The following is a 19,727-nucleotide window of genomic DNA, read 5'->3' as shown; positions in this document are numbered from 1 at the left end:
CGCCTATTACTTCGGGACGTTAAACCCCATCGATTATTGGCAGGTAACGACGACCAATTGTTTGACCGAAAATTGTTTCTTGGTATTCGCACTTTATCCTGATCGCTGAACGAGTGTGTTAATTAATGTTGAGCACCGAACAGCGCTTTGTTTCCGTGCAACGGGTTATGGCTATGGCATGCTCCGTCATTACGAGTAAAAAATTAAATTATTGGGTTTAACTTACCCAAACTACTTTCTGATTATGAGGCACACCGTTGTGGATGACTCCGGAAATTTTGACCACCTGGGGTACTTTAACGTGCACCTAAATGTAAGTACACGGGTGTTTTCACATTTCGCCCCCATCGAATCCCGGCCGCCGCGGCCGGGATTCGATCCCGCGATCTCGTGCTCAGCATCCCAACACCATAGCCACTGAGCAACCACGGCGGGTGGTCATTACGAGTAGCATTGCATTGTTTACTACAGGGTCGCGCATTAAACAAGGCTGCAGAAGAAAAACCAAAACATTGCGGAGGGAATTGTTCATCTCAGTAGCATGAATCGGTTTCGTTATTTAGCATACCACATGGGAGGTTGAGCGGTGGGAAATCAAAGAGAGAGAGAGAGAGAAAGAAAAAATAGGAAAAGAGGTAATGTACAAGATTATCTGCCCAAAGTCAACAGACGAATTCGAATAACAAATGTAGTGAAACGTGCATTTGGCAGTACACAGAGAAACAGTGCAGTTCAAAGAATACACTGAAAAAGTGCTGTGCACCCACCTTCCACATAACCATGAGTTCCTTTTCTCCAATTGGCGTCGAATGAACGTCCGTCGGTGGTGCTGATGGAGCTGTGTTTGAAACGTAAGAAACAAGCTGGAATTTTCATATACAATGTCACGTCACCTGAACCAAGGCTCGGTGGCAATTATTTTTGGAACGCGTGCACATGCATCACTGGCGCCGAAAGAAACGAGAGCATTGTGGAAGTTTCTAAAATAGGCAGTAGCGACTGGGTCTATGACCTGATGCCTTGAACCTGTGATGGCATCAGCCGGTGTGATGAACGCACAGGTCAAAGCTCTCGGGAATGCGATGAGACCACAGTACAGCTCCTCAGCTACTGTCATCTTCAAAACTAAAGGCAGACCTTGCTTCCTACATTAGGGCGACCGGATGACAGTGCATTCACAGAAGAAAGTATACAATGTATATTGGGACAAAGTACTTCACCGTGACCCACGAGGAAATGACGAGAAGAGAGGGGTTAAACGAGGGGACCGATTTTTATTAATCATATCATGGAAAACTATCAAACAACGACACCAAGGAAAACATAGGGGAAATTACTTGTACTTAATAATTGAATTTAGGAAATGATAAATTAATGGCAATGAAAGTGGACGAAAAAACAACTTGCCGCAGGTGGGGAATGATCCCACGTCTTCGCAATACCCCCCCCCCCCCCCCCCCCCCCGTGCGATGAAAGCCGCTCAATACTGCCGTGCTTTATAAAGACGGCTCGGCTTTGCAATCGCTTTTAGTCGAGCGGTGAACGCTGTTCTGTGTGTGCGCTCGCGCATCACGTCCAGCTTTCGTTTATACTTTTCTCTCACTACTGCCTCTTCCCCCAATGTGGGCTAGCACATCAGATGTAATTTGGTTAACCTCCCTGCATTTTTTTTTCGTTTTATCTTTCGGCATGTGTGCGTAATAGTCACTGTTCCTTTAGCACTTTCCCCCAATTCTTCGTCTCTCCCGTGTGGGGTAGTAAAATGTACTTGTGTCAGGCTAACCTTCTCGCTTCCCATTTATTATATCTTTCTCATATTTTGCATTTAGGAAGCTGTTGAAATTTGCTGACTTCAATTCTACGCTTTGAGTTTTTATGTTTTCATGATTTAGGTTACGTTGATATATTTCTTATATTCTCGTCTCGTTCTCACCCGTTATTGCCACTTTCGTGACATCACCGATGAAGTCATGCGAGCAGCATCACATGCCAGCCAGTCATAATTTTCTATTTACACATATTATGCATTGATGCAATGGGAATGCGTATATAATATCGATGGACAACAAGTGAATCTCTGCGAGATTTTTCCAGGCATTCCTTTTATGTCAGGTTGTGTCATGCAAAAACGCCATGCAAGAAAACGTCATGCAAAGTATCGCACTAACTTTCCCCTTGCCCAAATAAGGAATGCGGACATGTACATGCACACACGTGCAAACGCACACGAGCACAGCGCACGCGAAGCAAGAAGAAGAACCTTCGTGCCAGACTGCCGTGCTGGCAATCTTTCTCGCTTTCCGTGCGTTACGGCCGAACATAAGTGAAGGCACGAAACAAGCGTACGAAGAATGCCTGCTTTTTTTCTGAGGCCGGCTGCCGCAGCTGCCACTGCGGGGAAGGCGAGCCCTCAAAGCGGCACCAAAGCGAGAAACGGTCGCGGGGCTCGCACCTTCCTCGCTGGTGACAAAGTGCACGGCCACCGAGGGCCCGCTGAGCCCGACGTCGTTCTGCGACACGATGTGTCCCGAGTACTCGGAGCCCGGCTGCAGGTCCTGGAGGTGCGCGGACGTCTCCGTGCCGGGAACCGTGGCGCTGGACAGCTTCCGGCCGCGGCCTGTCAACGTCGCGAGACGGGAAATTGATTCGTTTACCGCCGCTGGCGCACCAGCGCACGCTGCTGCTTTTGTGGACACAGCACGGTCAGCGAATGGACGCCCGCCATGCTAGAACCATGCAGCATTGTAAAGCCTGTTACTGTTGTTATCCAATCGGAGGCCGCATCCAGGAGCTGATCGCAGATTGAGGATTGATTCGTGATTGGCCGAAAACTGACTGTTCGCTACCATCACTGGCTAGGGCACTTGTCGCTGCCAGTCACGCGTACAGATTTCACGCGGAAACAACAGTGCGAGCTTGGTCCCTGGTTGGTGGGCGACAGCACAGCTGCCACAGCAGTGTACGATCTTGTTGTCGAATAAGCATACAGAGCGTTCGGAAGAACAGAAAAGTTTGCCAGGGAAGAGGTGCATGGAACGGGAAGGGAAAAAAAGTTTCGTGTTCGTGTGACAGGGTCTTGTGGATGATTGATCTTACGCCTCCGGACGAAGGGAGAAATGAATAAATACTGATGGAGCGGACAGCTTGAGGAAAAAAAAAGAAAGGATGGCTAGGCCGCACAAAGGTTAAACGTGTGCGGAATACGGTTGGGGCTCTCGCAGGGAAGACGAGGTTTGTGGGCGGCGAGACAAAGGACAAGGAATGGCACGCGAGAAAAGAAAGGCGGGGCGATGAAGTGGCCGTCAGGTCCGCTCCATGGGATTTGTCTCTTTTCCTAAGGGAACGGTCCAGACGTTTGGGGATCGCCACGTACGAAGCAAGAACAAAAAAAAAAAGGGGGGGGGGGTAAGGGAATGGACGATGCTATTGCCAATATGATTCGCTGTCCTCCTCACGGTGTTAGTGCTAATTTAAGACGGATGTATGTAAGGCGAGAAAATCTCTCCCATGTCTACATATACGATACATTGAATTCTATAGCTAAATGTTGCGCAGTGTTTCTCTGTGCTGTCAAAACTTCTGCTTTTACCTTATGTTCAGTTAGCGAATTATTCATGTTGCATACCATGATTACATGGCCATGGAACTAGAAAATGCCCGTAGAAAACATAAGGAAAGTGCTGGTAGAAGAGGAACAAATTAAATAACGGACGCGCAACGGCGCTCTTTTTCGTCCAATATGTACTACAAACCAACCCAATTCCCCACACTACTTCGATGCAACGCTCAACACTTGTGATGCTAGATTATGAAAGTGGGCTGTATAGTGAACTCAAACGCAGGCGTACACATCCATTCCAATGCAATATATTTGTTTTCGAGCGCAGTGTGCGTAGCTAGCACAACTGCCGTTTTCATTTTTTTAAATCGAATACAAAAGAAAGGAAAATAAATTGTGAGAGCCACAGTGCTATAGGAAGGATTGGGTAGAATTGGACGGATCTGTCAATTTTACTAAAATACCTGCTTACTTTTTAAAATAATAATGCGATGTCGGAGGTCAAGAAAACGTTAATGCTGTGTACATTTCAGGTAACGCTTCTAGCTTGAAGGTGGAAAAGAACACGTGAATAAAGGTATGACCTTGACTTAAATATAAAGGTAGTGCTAAATATTGTAATTGAGAAATCAAATAAATCTTTATTGAACATCTAAGATGTTTCCGACAACACATAAAAAAGCCAAATTACAATGCCTTGATGGAGTATGCGCCTCCACTCGTATACAGAACAGCGCTTTCCTCGGAGACGTAAAATAAATACTCCTTGCACCTAATGAGGAGTATTTTTAGCCACCTGAAAAGATAAGAAAGAAAACGACAAGAAAAAAATAGTGCGACTACAGGGGGTACGATAAAATTGGGTACATTGGGTACAACGAATACGCGGGTTTACTTCTCTTTCTATTTTTATAACAGCGCAACACTGCTCCAGTAAATGTATAGCAAATTTACAAACACGTGACAAAGGAAGTGGTTTTAAAGTGTGCGCATGCCGGCTAAGACAATATCACAAAAGTGAAGGCACCTCTGTTTCCAAGTACATTATTATTCCTCCTTCTTCTCTTAGCTTCTACACATCTTCAACTTTTTCAAACCATTACTGAGCTACCACTTTACTGGCAGACCCGTGCGAAGCAATTCCTTTAGTTTTTCGATATGCTGATTCCAAGTAGGTCGTGTTCAGCGGCATAACCACAAAGTAAATAAATATGCGTTTGGCTGCCTCTCGGAGCCAACGATACAGCTACGGACAACTTCCAGATTTTATTTCTCTCGGTTGGATCAGGGATTGGAAACTGAGCTTTTACAGGCTGTACAAATAGTATATGACTAACAAGTGCAATTACCGCTCGTGGAGGGACGTTCTAGCGCGCATCGTGCTGTCTGCCTTCGCGAACGTGATCGATATGCCAACAGGACTGGGAAATTGTGGATACACGTGGCACCAGACAGAATTTAAACCCTGTAGCGGTTCTTTTTCGTGCTCACGTCGCACAAGTTTTTGGTACTATCAAGCAGCGTTGCAACCTGAAGATGAACAGTACGCCTTATTGAACGAAAAAAAAGAAATGCAGTTGCGATTTACCGGTAAATGTGAAAAAAATATGTTAGCATTACGTCGCACGTCTTTGAGGTCCCGGATGCATGATTTAAAAGTACTGTTCAGGAGCTCGTTCAACACACGTCCTGCCTCTTCGAGGAGCGAAGTGAAAATAATGGTGATCCAGTGTATATCATCATCATCATCATCATCATCATCATCATCATCATCATCATCATCATCATCATCATCATCATCATCATCATCATCATCATCATCATCAGCCTGGTTACGCCCACTGCAGGGCAAAGGCCTCTCCCATACTTCTCCAACAACCCCGGTCATGTACTAATTGTGGCCATGCCGTCCCTGCAAACTTCTTAATCTCATCCGCCCACCTAATTTTCTGCCGCCCCCTGCTACGCTTCCCTTCCCTTGGGATCCAGTCCGTAACACTTAATGACCATCGGTTATCTTCCCTCCTCATTACATGTCCTGCCCATGCCCCCCATTTTGTTTTCTTGATTTCAACTAAGATGTCATTAACTCGCGTTTGTTCCCTCACCCAATCTGCTCTTTTCTTATCCCTTAACGTTACACCTATCATCCTTCTTTCCATAGCTCGTTGTGTCGTCCTCAATTTGAGTAGAACCCTTTTCGTAAGCCTCCAGGTTTCTGCCCCGTAGGTGAGTACTGGTAACACACAGCTATCATATACTTTTCTCTTGAGGGATAACGGCAACCTGCTGTTCATGATTTGGGAATGCCTGCCAAACGCACTCCAGCCCATTCTTATTCTTCTGATTATTTCCGTCTCATGATCCGGATCCGCCGTCACTACCTGCCCTAAGTAGATGTATTCCCTTACGACTTCCAGTGCCTCGCTGCCTATTGTAAATTGCTGTTCTCTCCCGAGACTGTTAAGCATTACTTTAGTTTTCTGCATATTAATTTTTAGACCCACTCTTCTGCTTTGCCTCTCCAGGTCAGTGAGCATGCATTGCAATTGGTCCCCTGAGTTACTAAGCAAGGCAATATCATCAGCGAATCGCAAGTTACTAAGGTATTCTCCATTAACTTTTATCCCCAATTCTTCCCAATCCAGGTCTCTGAATACCTCCTGTAAACACGCTGTAAATAGCATTGGAGATATCGTATCTCCCTGCCTGACGCCTTTCTTTATTGGAATTTTGTTGCTTGCTTTATGGAGGACTACGGTGGCTGTGGAGCCGCTATAGATATCTTCCAGTATTTTTACATATGGCTCATCTACACCCTGATTCCGTAATGCCTCCATGACTGCTGAGGTTTCGACTGAATCAAACGCTTTCTCGTAATCAATGAAAGCTATATATAACGGTTGGTTATATTCTGCACATTTCTCTATCACTTGATTGATAGTGTGAATATGGTGTATTGTTGAGTAGCCTTTACGGAATCCTGCCTGGTCCTTTGGTTGACAGAAGTCTAAGGTGTTCCTGATTCTATTTGCAATTACCTTAGTAAATACTTTGTAGGCAACGGACAGTAAGCTGATCGGTCTATAATTTTTCAAGTCTTTGGCGTCCCCTTTCTTATGGATAAGGATTATGTTAGCGTTCTTCCAAGATTCCGGTACGCTCGAGGTCATGAGGCATTGCGTACACAGGGTGGCCAGTTTCTCTAGAACAATCTGTCCACCATCCTTCAACAAATCTGCTGTTACCTGATCCTCCACAGCTGCCTTCCCCCTTTGCATATCTCCTAAGGCTTTCTTTACTTCTTCCGGCGTTACCTTCGCGATTTCGAATTCCTCTAGACTATTTTCTCTTCCATTATCGCCGTGGGTGCCACTGGTACTGTATAAATCTCTATAGAACTCCTCAGCCACTTGAACTATCTCATCCATATTAGTAATGATATTGCCGGCTTTGTCTCTTAACGCATACATCTGATTCTTGCCAATTCCTAGTTTCTTCTTCACTGTTTTTAGGGTTCCTCCGCTCCTGAGAGCATGTTCAATTCTATCCATATTATACTTCCTTATGTCAGCTGTCTTACGCTTGTTGATTAACTTCGAAAGTTCTGCCAGTTCTATTCTAGCTGTAGGGTTAGATGCTTTCATACATTGGCGTTTCTTGATCAGATCTTTCGTCTCCTGCGATAGTTTGCTGGTATCCTGCCTAACGGAGTTACCACCGACTTCCATTGCACACTCCTTAATGATGCCCACAAGATTGTCGTTCATTGCTTCAACACTAAGGTCCTCTTCCTGAGTTAAAGCTGAGTACCTGTTCTGTAGCTTGATCTGGAATTCCTCTATTTTCCCTCTTACCGCTAACTCATTGATCGGCTTCTTATGTACCAGTTTCTTCCGTTCCCTCCTCAGGTCTAGGCTAATTCGAGTTCTTACCATCCTATGGTCACTGCAGCGCACCTTGCCGAGCACGTCCACATCTTGTATGATGCCAGGGTTAGCGCAGAGTATGAAGTCCATTTTCATTTCTAGTCTCGCCGTTCGGGCTCCTCCACGTCCACTTTCGGCTATCCCGCTTGCGGAAGAAGGTATTCATTATCCTCATATTATTCTGTTCCGCAAACTCTACTAATAACTCTCCCCTGCTATTCCTAGTGCCTATGCCATATTCCCCCACTGCATTGTCTCCAGCCTGCTTCTTGCCTACCTTGGCATTAAAGTCGCCCATTAGTATGGTGTATTTAGTTTTCACTCTCCCCACCGCCGATTCCACGTCGTCATAGAAGCTTTCGACTTCCTGGTCATCATGACTGGATGTAGGGGCGTAGACCTGTACAATCTTCATTTTGTACCTCTTATTAAGTTTCACAACAAGACCTGCCACCCTCTCGTTAATGCTATAGAATTCCTGTATGTTACCAGCTATATTCTTATTAATCAGGAATCCGACTCCTAGTTCTCTTCTATCCGCTAAGCCCCGGTAGCACAGGACGTGCCCGCTATTTAGCACTGTATATGCTTCTTTCGGCCTCCTAACTTCACTGAGCCCTATTATATCCCATTTACTGCCCTCTAATTCCTCCAATAGCACTGCTAGACTCGCCTCACTAGATAACGTTCTAGCGTTAAACGTTGCCAGGTTCATATTCCAATAGCGGCCTGTCCGGAGCCAGTGATTCTTAGCACCCTCTGCTGCGTCGCAGGTCTGACCGCCGCCGTGGTCAGTTGCTTCGCTATATATATATATATATATATATATATATATATATATATATATATATATATATATATATATATATTTATGGTAGCACTCTACCACGTTAACGGCTTCCCACACTTTGCACACCACGCACTTTTTTCCACTTTGACAGATCTAATGATAACGCATTTCACTGTATTATTTCAGCATCTCTCTCTATCCTCCTCTACTTTCCTTTGATCTGCCTTTCCCATAACCTCGGTGTGGATCAGCAGGCAAGAGCAAAGCGCCTCCGTGAGACCACCCAGCCTTTCTTTCTTTTTTCTCAGGGAAGGAAACTACCTTTTCCAGCCCTTCTCCGTTCCTTGGCTGCGTTCTTAAGAATATAACAATGCTCGAAGAATGCAGTGGTCTGTACTCTAAACATACCAACAGAGGCACGTTCAGAGTCACCTGCAAGCTAGGGCGAAATGCGTTGTCGCCTTATACGTCCAGGAGCTGGCCACGCACAACAAGACCCGCAAAAATACAAGCACGCCGGCCAGAGAGAGGTAAAGAAAAAACCGATGGTGATTGCCTGCCCGCGCTTTCTTTCTTTTTTTAGAGGCCCCATCACGACAACTCTCTCGTGTAATGACGCCAGCGATTCAACGACGATTTCGAAGGCCGTTAGGGGCCCCCGAAAATGTGTGTCTTGCTCCGTCTGACATCGGAAAAGCAATATATGCTGGGGAGGTGAGAGGCCATGACATCTGGTCATGCTCTCTGCACCTTTTCAGAACTGTACAGCGTTTTTGACGTCGGGCCAGGCTGACTCTACCACGGTGCATGAGTCTTATGAGCTATTTTCCTCGTAAAAACGGTAGCCGTCACCTTCTACGACTCTGGCTGTAGAAATTCACAGAACTTTTCATTCGGAAGTGCTCATTGCCATTGGTTGGCCGCCTTCGCTAACAACGTGTGCATTATCAGGATTGGCGCGAACTTGCGCTTACGAACAATTCTAACTTGAGAGCTTTTTCTGTTCTTTGTTTTATTTTTGAGAATATGGGCGCACAAGCAGAATTGTGATATATATATATATATATATATATATATATATATATATATATATATATATATATATATATATATATATATATATATATATATATATATATATATATATATATATCTTAGGAACCGTCCAACCGAGTTACCCGTGGGCGCTAAAACAGGCACGCGTTTTCTGGCGAGCCAACTACGGAGCGCCAGAACAATAGGAGAAAAAAAACTTTCGTAAGTATACTACACCAGAAGCCGTATTATGTAACAATATTTTTTTTGCTTGTTTGCTTTTCCATTCTTTCCGCCCTTCGTTATTTGCTGGTAAAACGTCGTCTTTGTTATTACTGCTCGCTGTAACGGGTGATAAGGAATTAATAGAATCGAACAAAGAGAATCTTTCGATAGTACGGCCCCAGTACGTTCGCCAGCATGCCACGAACCCCTCCTGCGTGTGAGCTCTGAGAGCTGGGATCTCGATTGTCGTGAAAAGACAGACCGAGGCAGTAAATAGACGTGTTATTATTATTATTATTATTATTATTATTATTAGAAAACATATATACACAGGGCAGGAAAGGGAAAGCGAGGAGAAGGCTGGCACCTGCCATCGGAAGGGGCACAACGCCTGCCTACCCTTTAGAAAGGAGGGGACAGAAACAGAGAAATGGAAGATAGGAAGAGAGGGAGGAAGGAGGTACGAAATTGGAAGATGGCAAATCTAAAAGGATAAAGTACAACACACATTGCACATGTCACACACACCACAGGTTGCACACAGTAGGACCGGTCACTGCAGGTCACGTGACTACAGAACGTTAACATTTCTTTTTACTTGGATGTACTGCAGGCCCGTTATAGCCTGCGCAAGAGTGGGTACACAAATGGGGTAGTAGAAGGTACATAATATTGCTAATTATTCATGGTGAAAATTTAATACACTGTATTAGGTTAAAAAAAGAGTGAGTGTTGTCGCAGCACATATTATCGTTAGGCAAATTGATCCAGTGAAAGATAGCCGATGGAAAAAAAGGGAATATTTGTGAGCGTTAATATGACATAATGGTTGGCGGATGATTTTGGAATGATTTGGTCTCGATGAGTGTTTCTAAGGGTCTCGCAAGTAATCAGAACGTGTTATGTTGAAATGGCCATGGTATAACTGATAAATGAATTTTAGTCGTGAAATTATCCTTCTCTGCGACAGGTGTTTAAGGTTAGCCCTTGCGAGCAAACATGAAACACTAGATTGCCTTGAGTAATCCGAGTATATAAATCTGAATGGTAGTTTTTGTATACGTTCTATTTTATTAATGTGATGTTTTTGATGCGGATGCAAGATTGAATTAGCGTATTCTAAGCATGGCCTTATTAGTGTCTTGTAAGCATTTAGTTTGACATGCGGCGGTGTTATAGTGCGTAATTTACTTCTCAAGTGTGACATTTTCGTTCAGATTTCTGACATATGGTTGAGATATGTGACTCCCAGTTAGGGTTAGATGTGAGTTCAATACCCAAGTATTTCACCTGATTACATTTGTTGATTTTAGTGCTTCCCACCATATATGTAAAATTAAGGGGCTCTTTTTTATTTGTAAATGAGATGCAATGGGGCTTTTGTTGTGCTTAATTTTATGCTCCAAGTGTTACCCCAAGAGTAGATTGTCTGCAGTGAATTGTTAAGTTCTATTTGATTGACTGAGTCATGTACGGCTGCATCCACAACACAGTCCTCAGCGAACAGTCGCTTCTGCACAGGGTTCCTAACGGTAAATTGGATATCATTATTATACAACAAGAACAAGAGTGGTGCAAAAACCGACCCCTGAGGTACTCCAGAGTAGACATCAACTTGCTGTGAAAGATGGTGGTCGGCTGCTACATACTGTTCCCGATTTTTTTTAGAAAATTGAAAACCCATGATATTATTTTGTTCTCAATACCAAAAGCCATTAGTTTTGTGATTAAATCCTGATGCGAAATCACGTAGAGCGCATTATAGAAGTCTAAAATTATTGCATCTAATTGGCCATCGTCATTAATTGTGTTAGCTATGTCATGAATTAATTCAGCAAGTTGAGTTATAGTTGAAAGACCTTATCTGATGCCATGCTGTTGTGCGTAGATTAGTTCATTTGCGTCTAGGTGAGCTATTATTGCCTTAAATAATATATGTTCCATTATTTTACAGCATGAGCTCATTAGTGACACTGGGCTGCAGTTATTTAGATCTATTTTCAAACCCGATTTGTGTATTTGAATTAGTTTAGCCCTGTACCAATCGTTTGGTAACACTGACCTTTCAAATGAAAGTGTGAATATCTTAAATAGATATTAAGATACCCAGACTACGTATCGACTTAACAATGAGTTAGACATGAGGTCGGGACCAGTGGATTTCTTTAAATCAAGTTCATGCAGAAAAGACATTAGGACCTCTTCACATACGGTTAGTTCGACCATGGGTACCTTCAAGGCAATAGGATAGTGTCTGAGGTATCGTCAAGGTACGTGACGTTCTTGCAGACATTGTTTTTATTTGTACAAAGCACCTGCACTTGCCATAACAATAATGGTCTTATGAAAACAAGTCCATCGACCATCTAGTCTAAGGTGTAAGAACAAGCTTGTCACTAAGTCACACTTTATTTTCTCTACACACGGACAAGAACTGAACGGGCCAACAAGCGCACCTTTTATGTCTGGAAGACGACATGTTTATAGTGATTAGTATCATCATATTACCTTCAAAAATCGTCGCAGGGTTTAGGAATCTTTCTGAAGGTCATGTGGTTGCTGTTCCTACATAACTTCCGTCATTTTTGTGAAATAAAGCTTTCCAAAAGTCAACGCTCGCTTTGCTTGCTTCTTTCTCCTGCGTGTGTTATTTGCGCTGTAAAAGCTAGACCGATCCTCTAGACAATGCAAGGACTATGAGGTCAATGCAGAGTTTAAAGAATGTCAGTTATTTTTGACAACCGACAGAAATTGGCTGTAAGCAAGCAGTAGAATCGCGTGCCCACGTGTGCTCACAGAAATTCTTAACTGATGCGAACATGTTTAATGTCACCCCGTATTACCATTCCTTAAGTATTCCGCACTTCATAGTTCGGGGAGACGCCGATCATGAATATAGATAAACGTCGATATGCCTTCCACTGAATAATGGAACGAACCTTTGTAAAGGCGAGTGCGCGAGCTGTACTTTCCGTACCGCTGCTCGTTTTTCGGGGGAACGGGTGCTCACCGTTTTCCCTCCAGTAGCGGAGGAGGAAGTGAGTGACCTCGGCGAATGGCTTCTTCCAGGATACCCGCGCCGACCTCTTGCCGATGTCGTCCACTCTGACCCCGATGGGAGGCGATGGGAGCTCTGTTTTCGAGGGAGAACGCCTTATTTTATTATCCTCGGAAGGAAATGCGGGTCACATTAGTTACGGAGCCACTTAGGCCTCCTCTTTCTGTGGCTTCTGTTTGCCAAGGATGAGGACGAAGACAGCGTTTCGAGGGAGGCACATTCAGGAAGCACTTACGAATTGTCAGAGGTTGTAGCCTTCCAGCACGATGCACGCAACACGGATACTTCTTTAGTTGCCTTTCCAGACGGTTCGGAGAAAACTATAGTTTTCCTTCAATAGTAATACTTATTCTAGACTCAATTATTATTTATTAATTGTGGGAGGGCTTTTTTCCTTTTTTTATTGATGTGATATAAGGAGATGTTGGCGCGCAATTTAAGGCGCCGGCTACTCCTTATATCTTGGGTGGTTCCGTCATCCATCGTACAGGGTTCAAGGTTACATATCAAATAGTCTTTTCACACAAGCACCAGGACTTTTACGCAAGGTTTCCACAGGAAGACTATGACGTAAGGAACACATGGTACATACAATATACAATGCAAATGTCTCCACACTTACGTAGTTGAAAGTCTCAAAAGTACAAAAAATATTGTTGCCTAATAACACATTGTCTAGTCAGTGGGTGGTACATACATCGTGTAAATGCATTATCACATACAGTCACAACAGAACAGTCAACATAACATAATTCACAAACAGATGGATATATACGGTGACAATGAAATGAAGGGAACAATGAAAGCGCTAATCACGTCCAGCAATGCCGCTGTCTTCAAGAAAAGTCTTTAATGCTTTTAAAGCACTCTTCTGCAAGGCCGTTGTTGGCCAAGGGCCCAAAAGTTTCCTTAAACTGAAAGGTCTGCGGTCTAATCTAATTAGCGCTGATTTAAGTCGGCTTCTTGGTGTGTCCTGATGTGGGAAATCTAGAAGGAGGTGATATATATCTTCGTCTACAAATCCACAATCACATTCGGGGGTTTCCGCACGGTCAATTCTGTGTAAGAAATGCTTTGCGTAGGCAGTGCCTAGCCTTAATCGATGAATAAGGGTTTCCATAGTTCTATCTAATGACAATGAAAATTTGAATTCAATAAATGGATCAATATGGTATAAGTCCGAGCTCTTAGAATTCTGGTCAAACCAAGTGTTTCTAGAGATTTTGAGAGACGTTGTCCTTATAATGCAGCGTAATTCATCCTTTGATATTGGGAGCGGAGCCGTATCATCTTTGAGGTGCGCTTGTCGTGCTGCTTCATCGGCTGCAGTGTTGCCAGGAATGTTGGAATGTCCTGGTATCCACTGGAATGCTATTGCATGTTTCGCTTCGCTTGCCTTTGTGAGGTTTTTAAGTGTTTCATATATTATACTGTCACTGAATGTTTTCCCCTTTGTGTTGCAGAGTGATGTTAGAGCCGCCTGTGAATCGCTGAAAATTACCCATTTTTGCGCATCTCTTAGTGACAATATAAATTTTATCGCACATAGGATTGCGAACAGTTCAGCCGTTGTAGACGAAGTCGCACGAAATAACTTAAATTGTTCTTGTTTGTTGAGGTGCGGTATAATGAATGATGAAGTTGAAGAGGTTGCTGTACTGGAGCCGTCTGTATAGACGTGTGTGTATCCTGAATACCGCATATATATCTGGTATAGTGCTAGCTGCTGAGCAGCTTGAATGAACATGTCTCTTTTTCTGAATATCCCATCTACTGACAATTCGATTTTTGGAACTGTAAGCAGCCATGGAGGATATTCGATATCTGAGTTCCAAAATTCATTTCGTGGCAATATGTGAAGATTTTCTTGAATTTCTATATGAACATAACTTATATCTCGTTTTATTATGTCTAGAGCCAATGGGTGGTTTTATGCTGGGTTTGAAGACGGAAATAATGCCGGCATGTTTCTGTAGTTCGCATAACTGGAAATGTGATTGGCGAGCCTCAGCTATTACAAGAGAACTAGAAGTCGCTCGTGGAACTCCTAGACATAGACGTAGTCCTATAGCTAAAAGTCTTTGAAGTCGCTCTTCTGACGTGTGGGGAAAGTCCATGTAAGATGGGCGCGGAATATGCAATTTTTTGTCGTATTAATGCATTGTAGACAGTCAGCATGGACGATACTGATCCGTCCCATGATGTGCCTGCAAGTCTGCGAAGTACAGTCACTATGGCATTGACCTCGTTTTCGAGTTTTTTTATGTGGGGTGCCCTGGATAGCTGCCTATCAAGTATTATACCAAGAAATCGATGCTGTGTGACAATCATTAGAGGGTGCCCTTCCAGATTAAGAGTGAAATTTTTTAACTGCCTCCGAGTGAAGCGCAATACAGCAGTCTTTGCGTGTGATAGTACCATTCCTCTTTCTCTCAAAAATTGGTTGATGATATTTATGCCGTCTTGCAATGCCATCTGAAGTGGTTGAGCATTATACCGAGAAGTCCAAATGCACACATCATCTGCATACATTGAAAACTTGAAAACTGTGAAAACTGTGATGGCAGTCTTCGCGTTAAATCAGCCATGCCGCAGTTAAAAAGGAAGGGGCTGAGTACGCTTCCCTGTGGTACTCCCTGTTTCACAACATGTTCAGCACTCTTTCCTTCACCCGTCTGAACAAATATTTTGCGACCTGATAAAAATACAGAAATCCATCGCAAGGACCTGCCAGGCAGACCAAGTTCCAACATGCTTAGCAGAACATGAACGTGACTAACAGTGTCAAATGCCCGCTTGATGTCTAGGAATACTGCTATAGTCATGTTTCCAGGTGCACGGTCGTGCTCCACACAGGTTACTATATCTAGTATTGCATCCATTGTGCATCTATGTTTTCTAAAACCTACTAAGTAGCTGTACAGCACATTCGTTTCATTACACCACCATTGAAGTCGCGAGTCAATCATTTTCTCCATTACTTTGCGTAAACAACTTGTCAAACTAACAGGGCGGAAGGATTCAAGGCACAAGGGCGTCTTACCAGATTTTAAAATTGGTATGATTCGAGCGACTTTCCAAGAGTCAGGTACAGTTTCCTCTATCCATAAGTTATTATAGATGTCTAAGAGAGCATTTGTACCTGTCGGTCCGAGGTTCCTTAGCATATTGTACGTAATGCAGTCCGGCCCAGCAGCGGACTTTTGGCGACAGGATGCAATTGCACATTGAAGCTCGCTTAATGGGAAAGTATGATCTAATTGAGTATGTTGGGCCCAGTAGCAAGCAGTAATTTTTCGCTTAGCCAACACTACTGAAATATCAAATTCTGCACATTGCGATGAAAAAGCAGGTCTGGAAATAAGCTCACAAAATTCATCTGCAACTATTATTTCACACGTGTCCCGTGCTACAGCGAGAGCACGAAATGGGAAGCTCTGTGTTACAGGTCCGCTTAAAGAGCGAATTACTAGGAAAATTCGTGAGACAGCCGTGTGAGGAGAAAGCGTGCCGCAGAAATCGCGCCAGCGCTGTTTGCCTAAATTTTCCATTCGTCTGCGCATTACATTGTGTATTTTCTGAGCGTTTCTGCATGCTTCTAAACTTCCGCTCCGTCTGTAAGCTCTTTCGGATCGGCGTCGGATGGCTCTTAGGTGTTCATATTCTCCGTCAACTGCAGCATAATCTTTTGGAATTGGGATCTTTTTTGTGCATATGTAAATATTGTCCTGCAAAAATTCTGTAAAATCTTCCACTGTTGCATGTTGATTAATTTGATCCGTTAGGCGGTACCGAAAAGCTTGCCGGTTGGTTAGTCTGCTGTAACGCCTGATATCATAGTGCATAATAGGGTGGTTAACAAGGATGGGAAAATGATCACTTCCGCGTGTTTCCATATCTGTTGTCCATCCCACACCATTCACTAGATCATGTGAACACAGGGTAACATCTATGCAGCTTGAGTAATTATATCCACGAAGGAATGTTGGCGACCCATCGTTTAAAACAGTCAAGTTGCATTTATCTATGGCGCACTCAATAACGTTACCCCGTGCATCACAATGATCACTGCCCCAGATGATGTTGTGTGCATTGAATTCGCCACATATAAATACATTAGAATGAGCTATTTTGAAGATGTCCACTAGCGCTTCTACTGAAATTCGGTTTGAAGGTTGTAGATATAGACTAATCACTGTTAAACAGAGCTTGCCAAAGGATACATTACATGCGATGAATTCCGGGAAGTCTGAATCACTGGACTGAATTTGATAAGATGGTAGGTCCTTTCTGACGCACAGGAGCACTCTGCTAACAGCACCTTGACGAGAAGTCTTCCATATCACATAATTCGAGAGGCGAAATTCGTCATTGATTCCCGCCTCTTGAATGCAAAGTATTGGGAAGTTGTATTGCACAAGCAGTTTACGAAAGTCAGCACACTTTCTTCGAAGACTGTTGGCATTCCACTGAAATATAGAGACATTTTTGTAGCGGTTATTCATGGAGTGCCTGCCGCAGTTTCGGCCCGGATTGTTGACACAATAGTGCTTCTGGAGGCAACAAGGCTTTCACTTCTGGTAGGTTGTTTGCTTCCGGCAGAGCAGATAGGATTGCCTTAAGAGCTGGCAAAATCATTGGCAAAATCAGTTGTCACCGATGCTGTGGTATGTTCGCTATTAGCTGGTGTTACTTCTGCAGTAGATGAGTAAGGTCGCTGAGAGAAATGTGTGCGACTACTGGAGCTTTCTTGTGTATTACTTTCCGCCTGTTGTCGTCTGGGTTTCCGTAGCACGGATGCATAAGACTGGGCGCTTGACTGTGATCCTCTTGATTGGTCTCTTGATTGCACTTAGTCGCTGTTTATTTATAAATAAGTTTGTTGATTAGGGAACTTACGAACTTCGCTATTTACTTAGCGGCACTGAAGTTTAATTAAGTAACGTCTGTGAATTTCAAACAGCTCTGCACACTACTCGGTAGCATTTCCTCCTCTATTGCTCAATCCCAATCAACCGCTTCCGATGTTTTCCGGTGTACGCACACGAAAAGAAATAGGAAAAGAACATGTGCTACTTTTCGTCATTGTCATTGTTTTGCTGACGCTGGTACAATGGCCCGACATATTTAAAGCAAGGTGCCTGTTTCTATTGCAACATGTAATATCATTAAGTAGGTCTGTGTACTTGCAGACCTACCTACATTGCAGGCTAGGACCAAACACGAATAGCTGAAATATCTTTACCTTACTATTAATCACCATTTTGATATCAATTACATCGACTGTTTTGAAATTCTTCGCAGTGTGGCCTCCAGGCACCGCCATTTTACGTTTCTTTGTACTTCTGCTGTTAGTACTGACTGTTTTAATTGCGCCTTCTTTCCAAGAGCTATCAGCGAAAGGAATCCTCTGTCCGAAGTCGCCGTCTCATCTTTATCAACTGGTTTATTCATAAAACGGATCGCTGATATCCTGATTTGTAACTGCTAATAGAATTTTCTTACCTATATGTGACTTGGGGCTTCTAGTAGCTAATAATTTCCGTGTATGGTTTTTGGTACTAATAATCTGTCCCTTCACCTATTAGAATTAAATGCAACAAAATATGTAATGATCGCTTTCGAGAAGGCTAACTGGTATAGATTTTTATTTGTTCCACAGCTGTAATAACATGGTGCGAGGCCTGACAGTATATGTAAATAAATAAATAAATAAATAAATAAATAAATAAATAAATAAATAAATAAATAAATAAATAAATAAATAATATCTAATACTAAAGCGTGGGCTGCATTATTGCCTTCGTAATGGTACGTCACACTTACAATGCAAGCTCTTCTGAGATTGTGCTGATAAAGCTTTCCTTTAATGCTCTGCACTCCTATGGCTTCGCCAACTTTGTTCTATCTCAATCCCGGGAAAAAGCTCAGTAAGACTTTATGCAGTCTAGCGATGTCACCTAAGAAGGTGCAACGAATGATGTATGTATATACAATGTTTTTTTTAAGGGAATAATATCCTTTTTCTTTAAAAAAAGGCTAGGAGTGTAGCAAATGTCGAGTTTTTGCAGAGAAATTCCTAACGGGGCGGACATACTTTCTATCTAACAACATAGCTTCATATTACTAAATAAAATAATGTTAATTAACCTTTTTTTTATTACAGTCTTAGTGGCATTTGTTTACACGGCAGCTTTGAAGGCAGTCATATTTTATGCACGCCCATTAAAAAAAATCTATAAATCGCATCTAATTTCGGTTGTTCATTGACAAATTTCGAAGCTCAATCCAGGCGATAAGGAAACTGAGAGCGCCCCGTAGCTACGTGAGACAGAAATACCTCGTGATCAAGTGCTTGACGAAGCTTGAATGATGGCATGTTGCGGCAAATACTGATGCGACATTTCGCGGCATGTGCTGATTAGGCAAAACGTGATATCAGTATCTGCCGTGACAGGCCGAGACGTTCAATTTTAATCTTACCCGCCGTGGTTGCTCAGTGGCATTTGTGTTAGGCTGCTGAGCACGAGGTCGCGAGATCGAATCCCGGCCACGGCGGCCGCATTTCGATGGGGGCGAAATGCGAAAACACCCGTGTACTTAGATTTAGGTACACCTTAAAGAACCCCAGGTGGTCAAAATTTCCGGAGTCCTCCACTACGACGTGCCTCATAATCGGAAAGTGGTTTTGGCACGTAAAATCCCAAAATTTAATTTATTTTAAACTTCGTTGCGCTTTTCCTTACGCGGCGTTTCTGTCTGATATCATAGCGGGGCAGCCTTTTTTTGTACAGCTGGAACGCTCGCTTTCCATATTACCGGAATTGAGCATTGTAATTTGATTATGAATAGCTCTATTCAGATGCGGGTTTCAAGCTTTTCTAAAAAAATAAAATTAAACAAGGGTGCATTCAAATATGACTGGCTCCAAATTTGCCATATGAACAACTGCCTTTAACGTTCTAATGAAAATATACCTAACGAATTTTTATGAATTAGTCTTCTGAAATTCACGTTATCAGAGGCAAAGTATGCCCGCCTAACCTAGGAACTCCTCTGCAATAACGCCACGCGCCCCCAATACGCGCATATTCTTTCTATAACAAAAATATCTGCAGTCAAAAAAAAAAA

The 19,727-nt window shown here is 43.1% G+C and overlaps 1 protein-coding gene across 1 annotated transcript in view; it reads right to left on the bottom strand.

The window, feature by feature from the left end:
- LOC142586382 (uncharacterized) overlaps positions 1 to 19,727 on the bottom strand; it is a 286,970-nt gene that overhangs the window by 40,546 nt on the left and 226,697 nt on the right. Inside the window, exons 8-10 of the mRNA XM_075697629.1 lie at positions 12,549 to 12,671; positions 2,453 to 2,617; positions 768 to 838 (exon numbers count right to left, since the gene is read on the bottom strand). Of these exons, the coding sequence (XP_075553744.1) occupies positions 768 to 838; positions 2,453 to 2,617; positions 12,549 to 12,671 (359 nt within the window). The remainder of the gene's footprint in view (positions 1 to 767; positions 839 to 2,452; positions 2,618 to 12,548; positions 12,672 to 19,727) is intronic.

Source organism: Dermacentor variabilis, chromosome 6 (assembly GCF_050947875.1).
Source record: "Dermacentor variabilis isolate Ectoservices chromosome 6, ASM5094787v1, whole genome shotgun sequence".
Taxonomy (NCBI): Eukaryota; Metazoa; Arthropoda; class Arachnida; order Ixodida; family Ixodidae; genus Dermacentor; species Dermacentor variabilis.
This window is presented reverse-complemented; position numbering and strand designations above follow the sequence as displayed.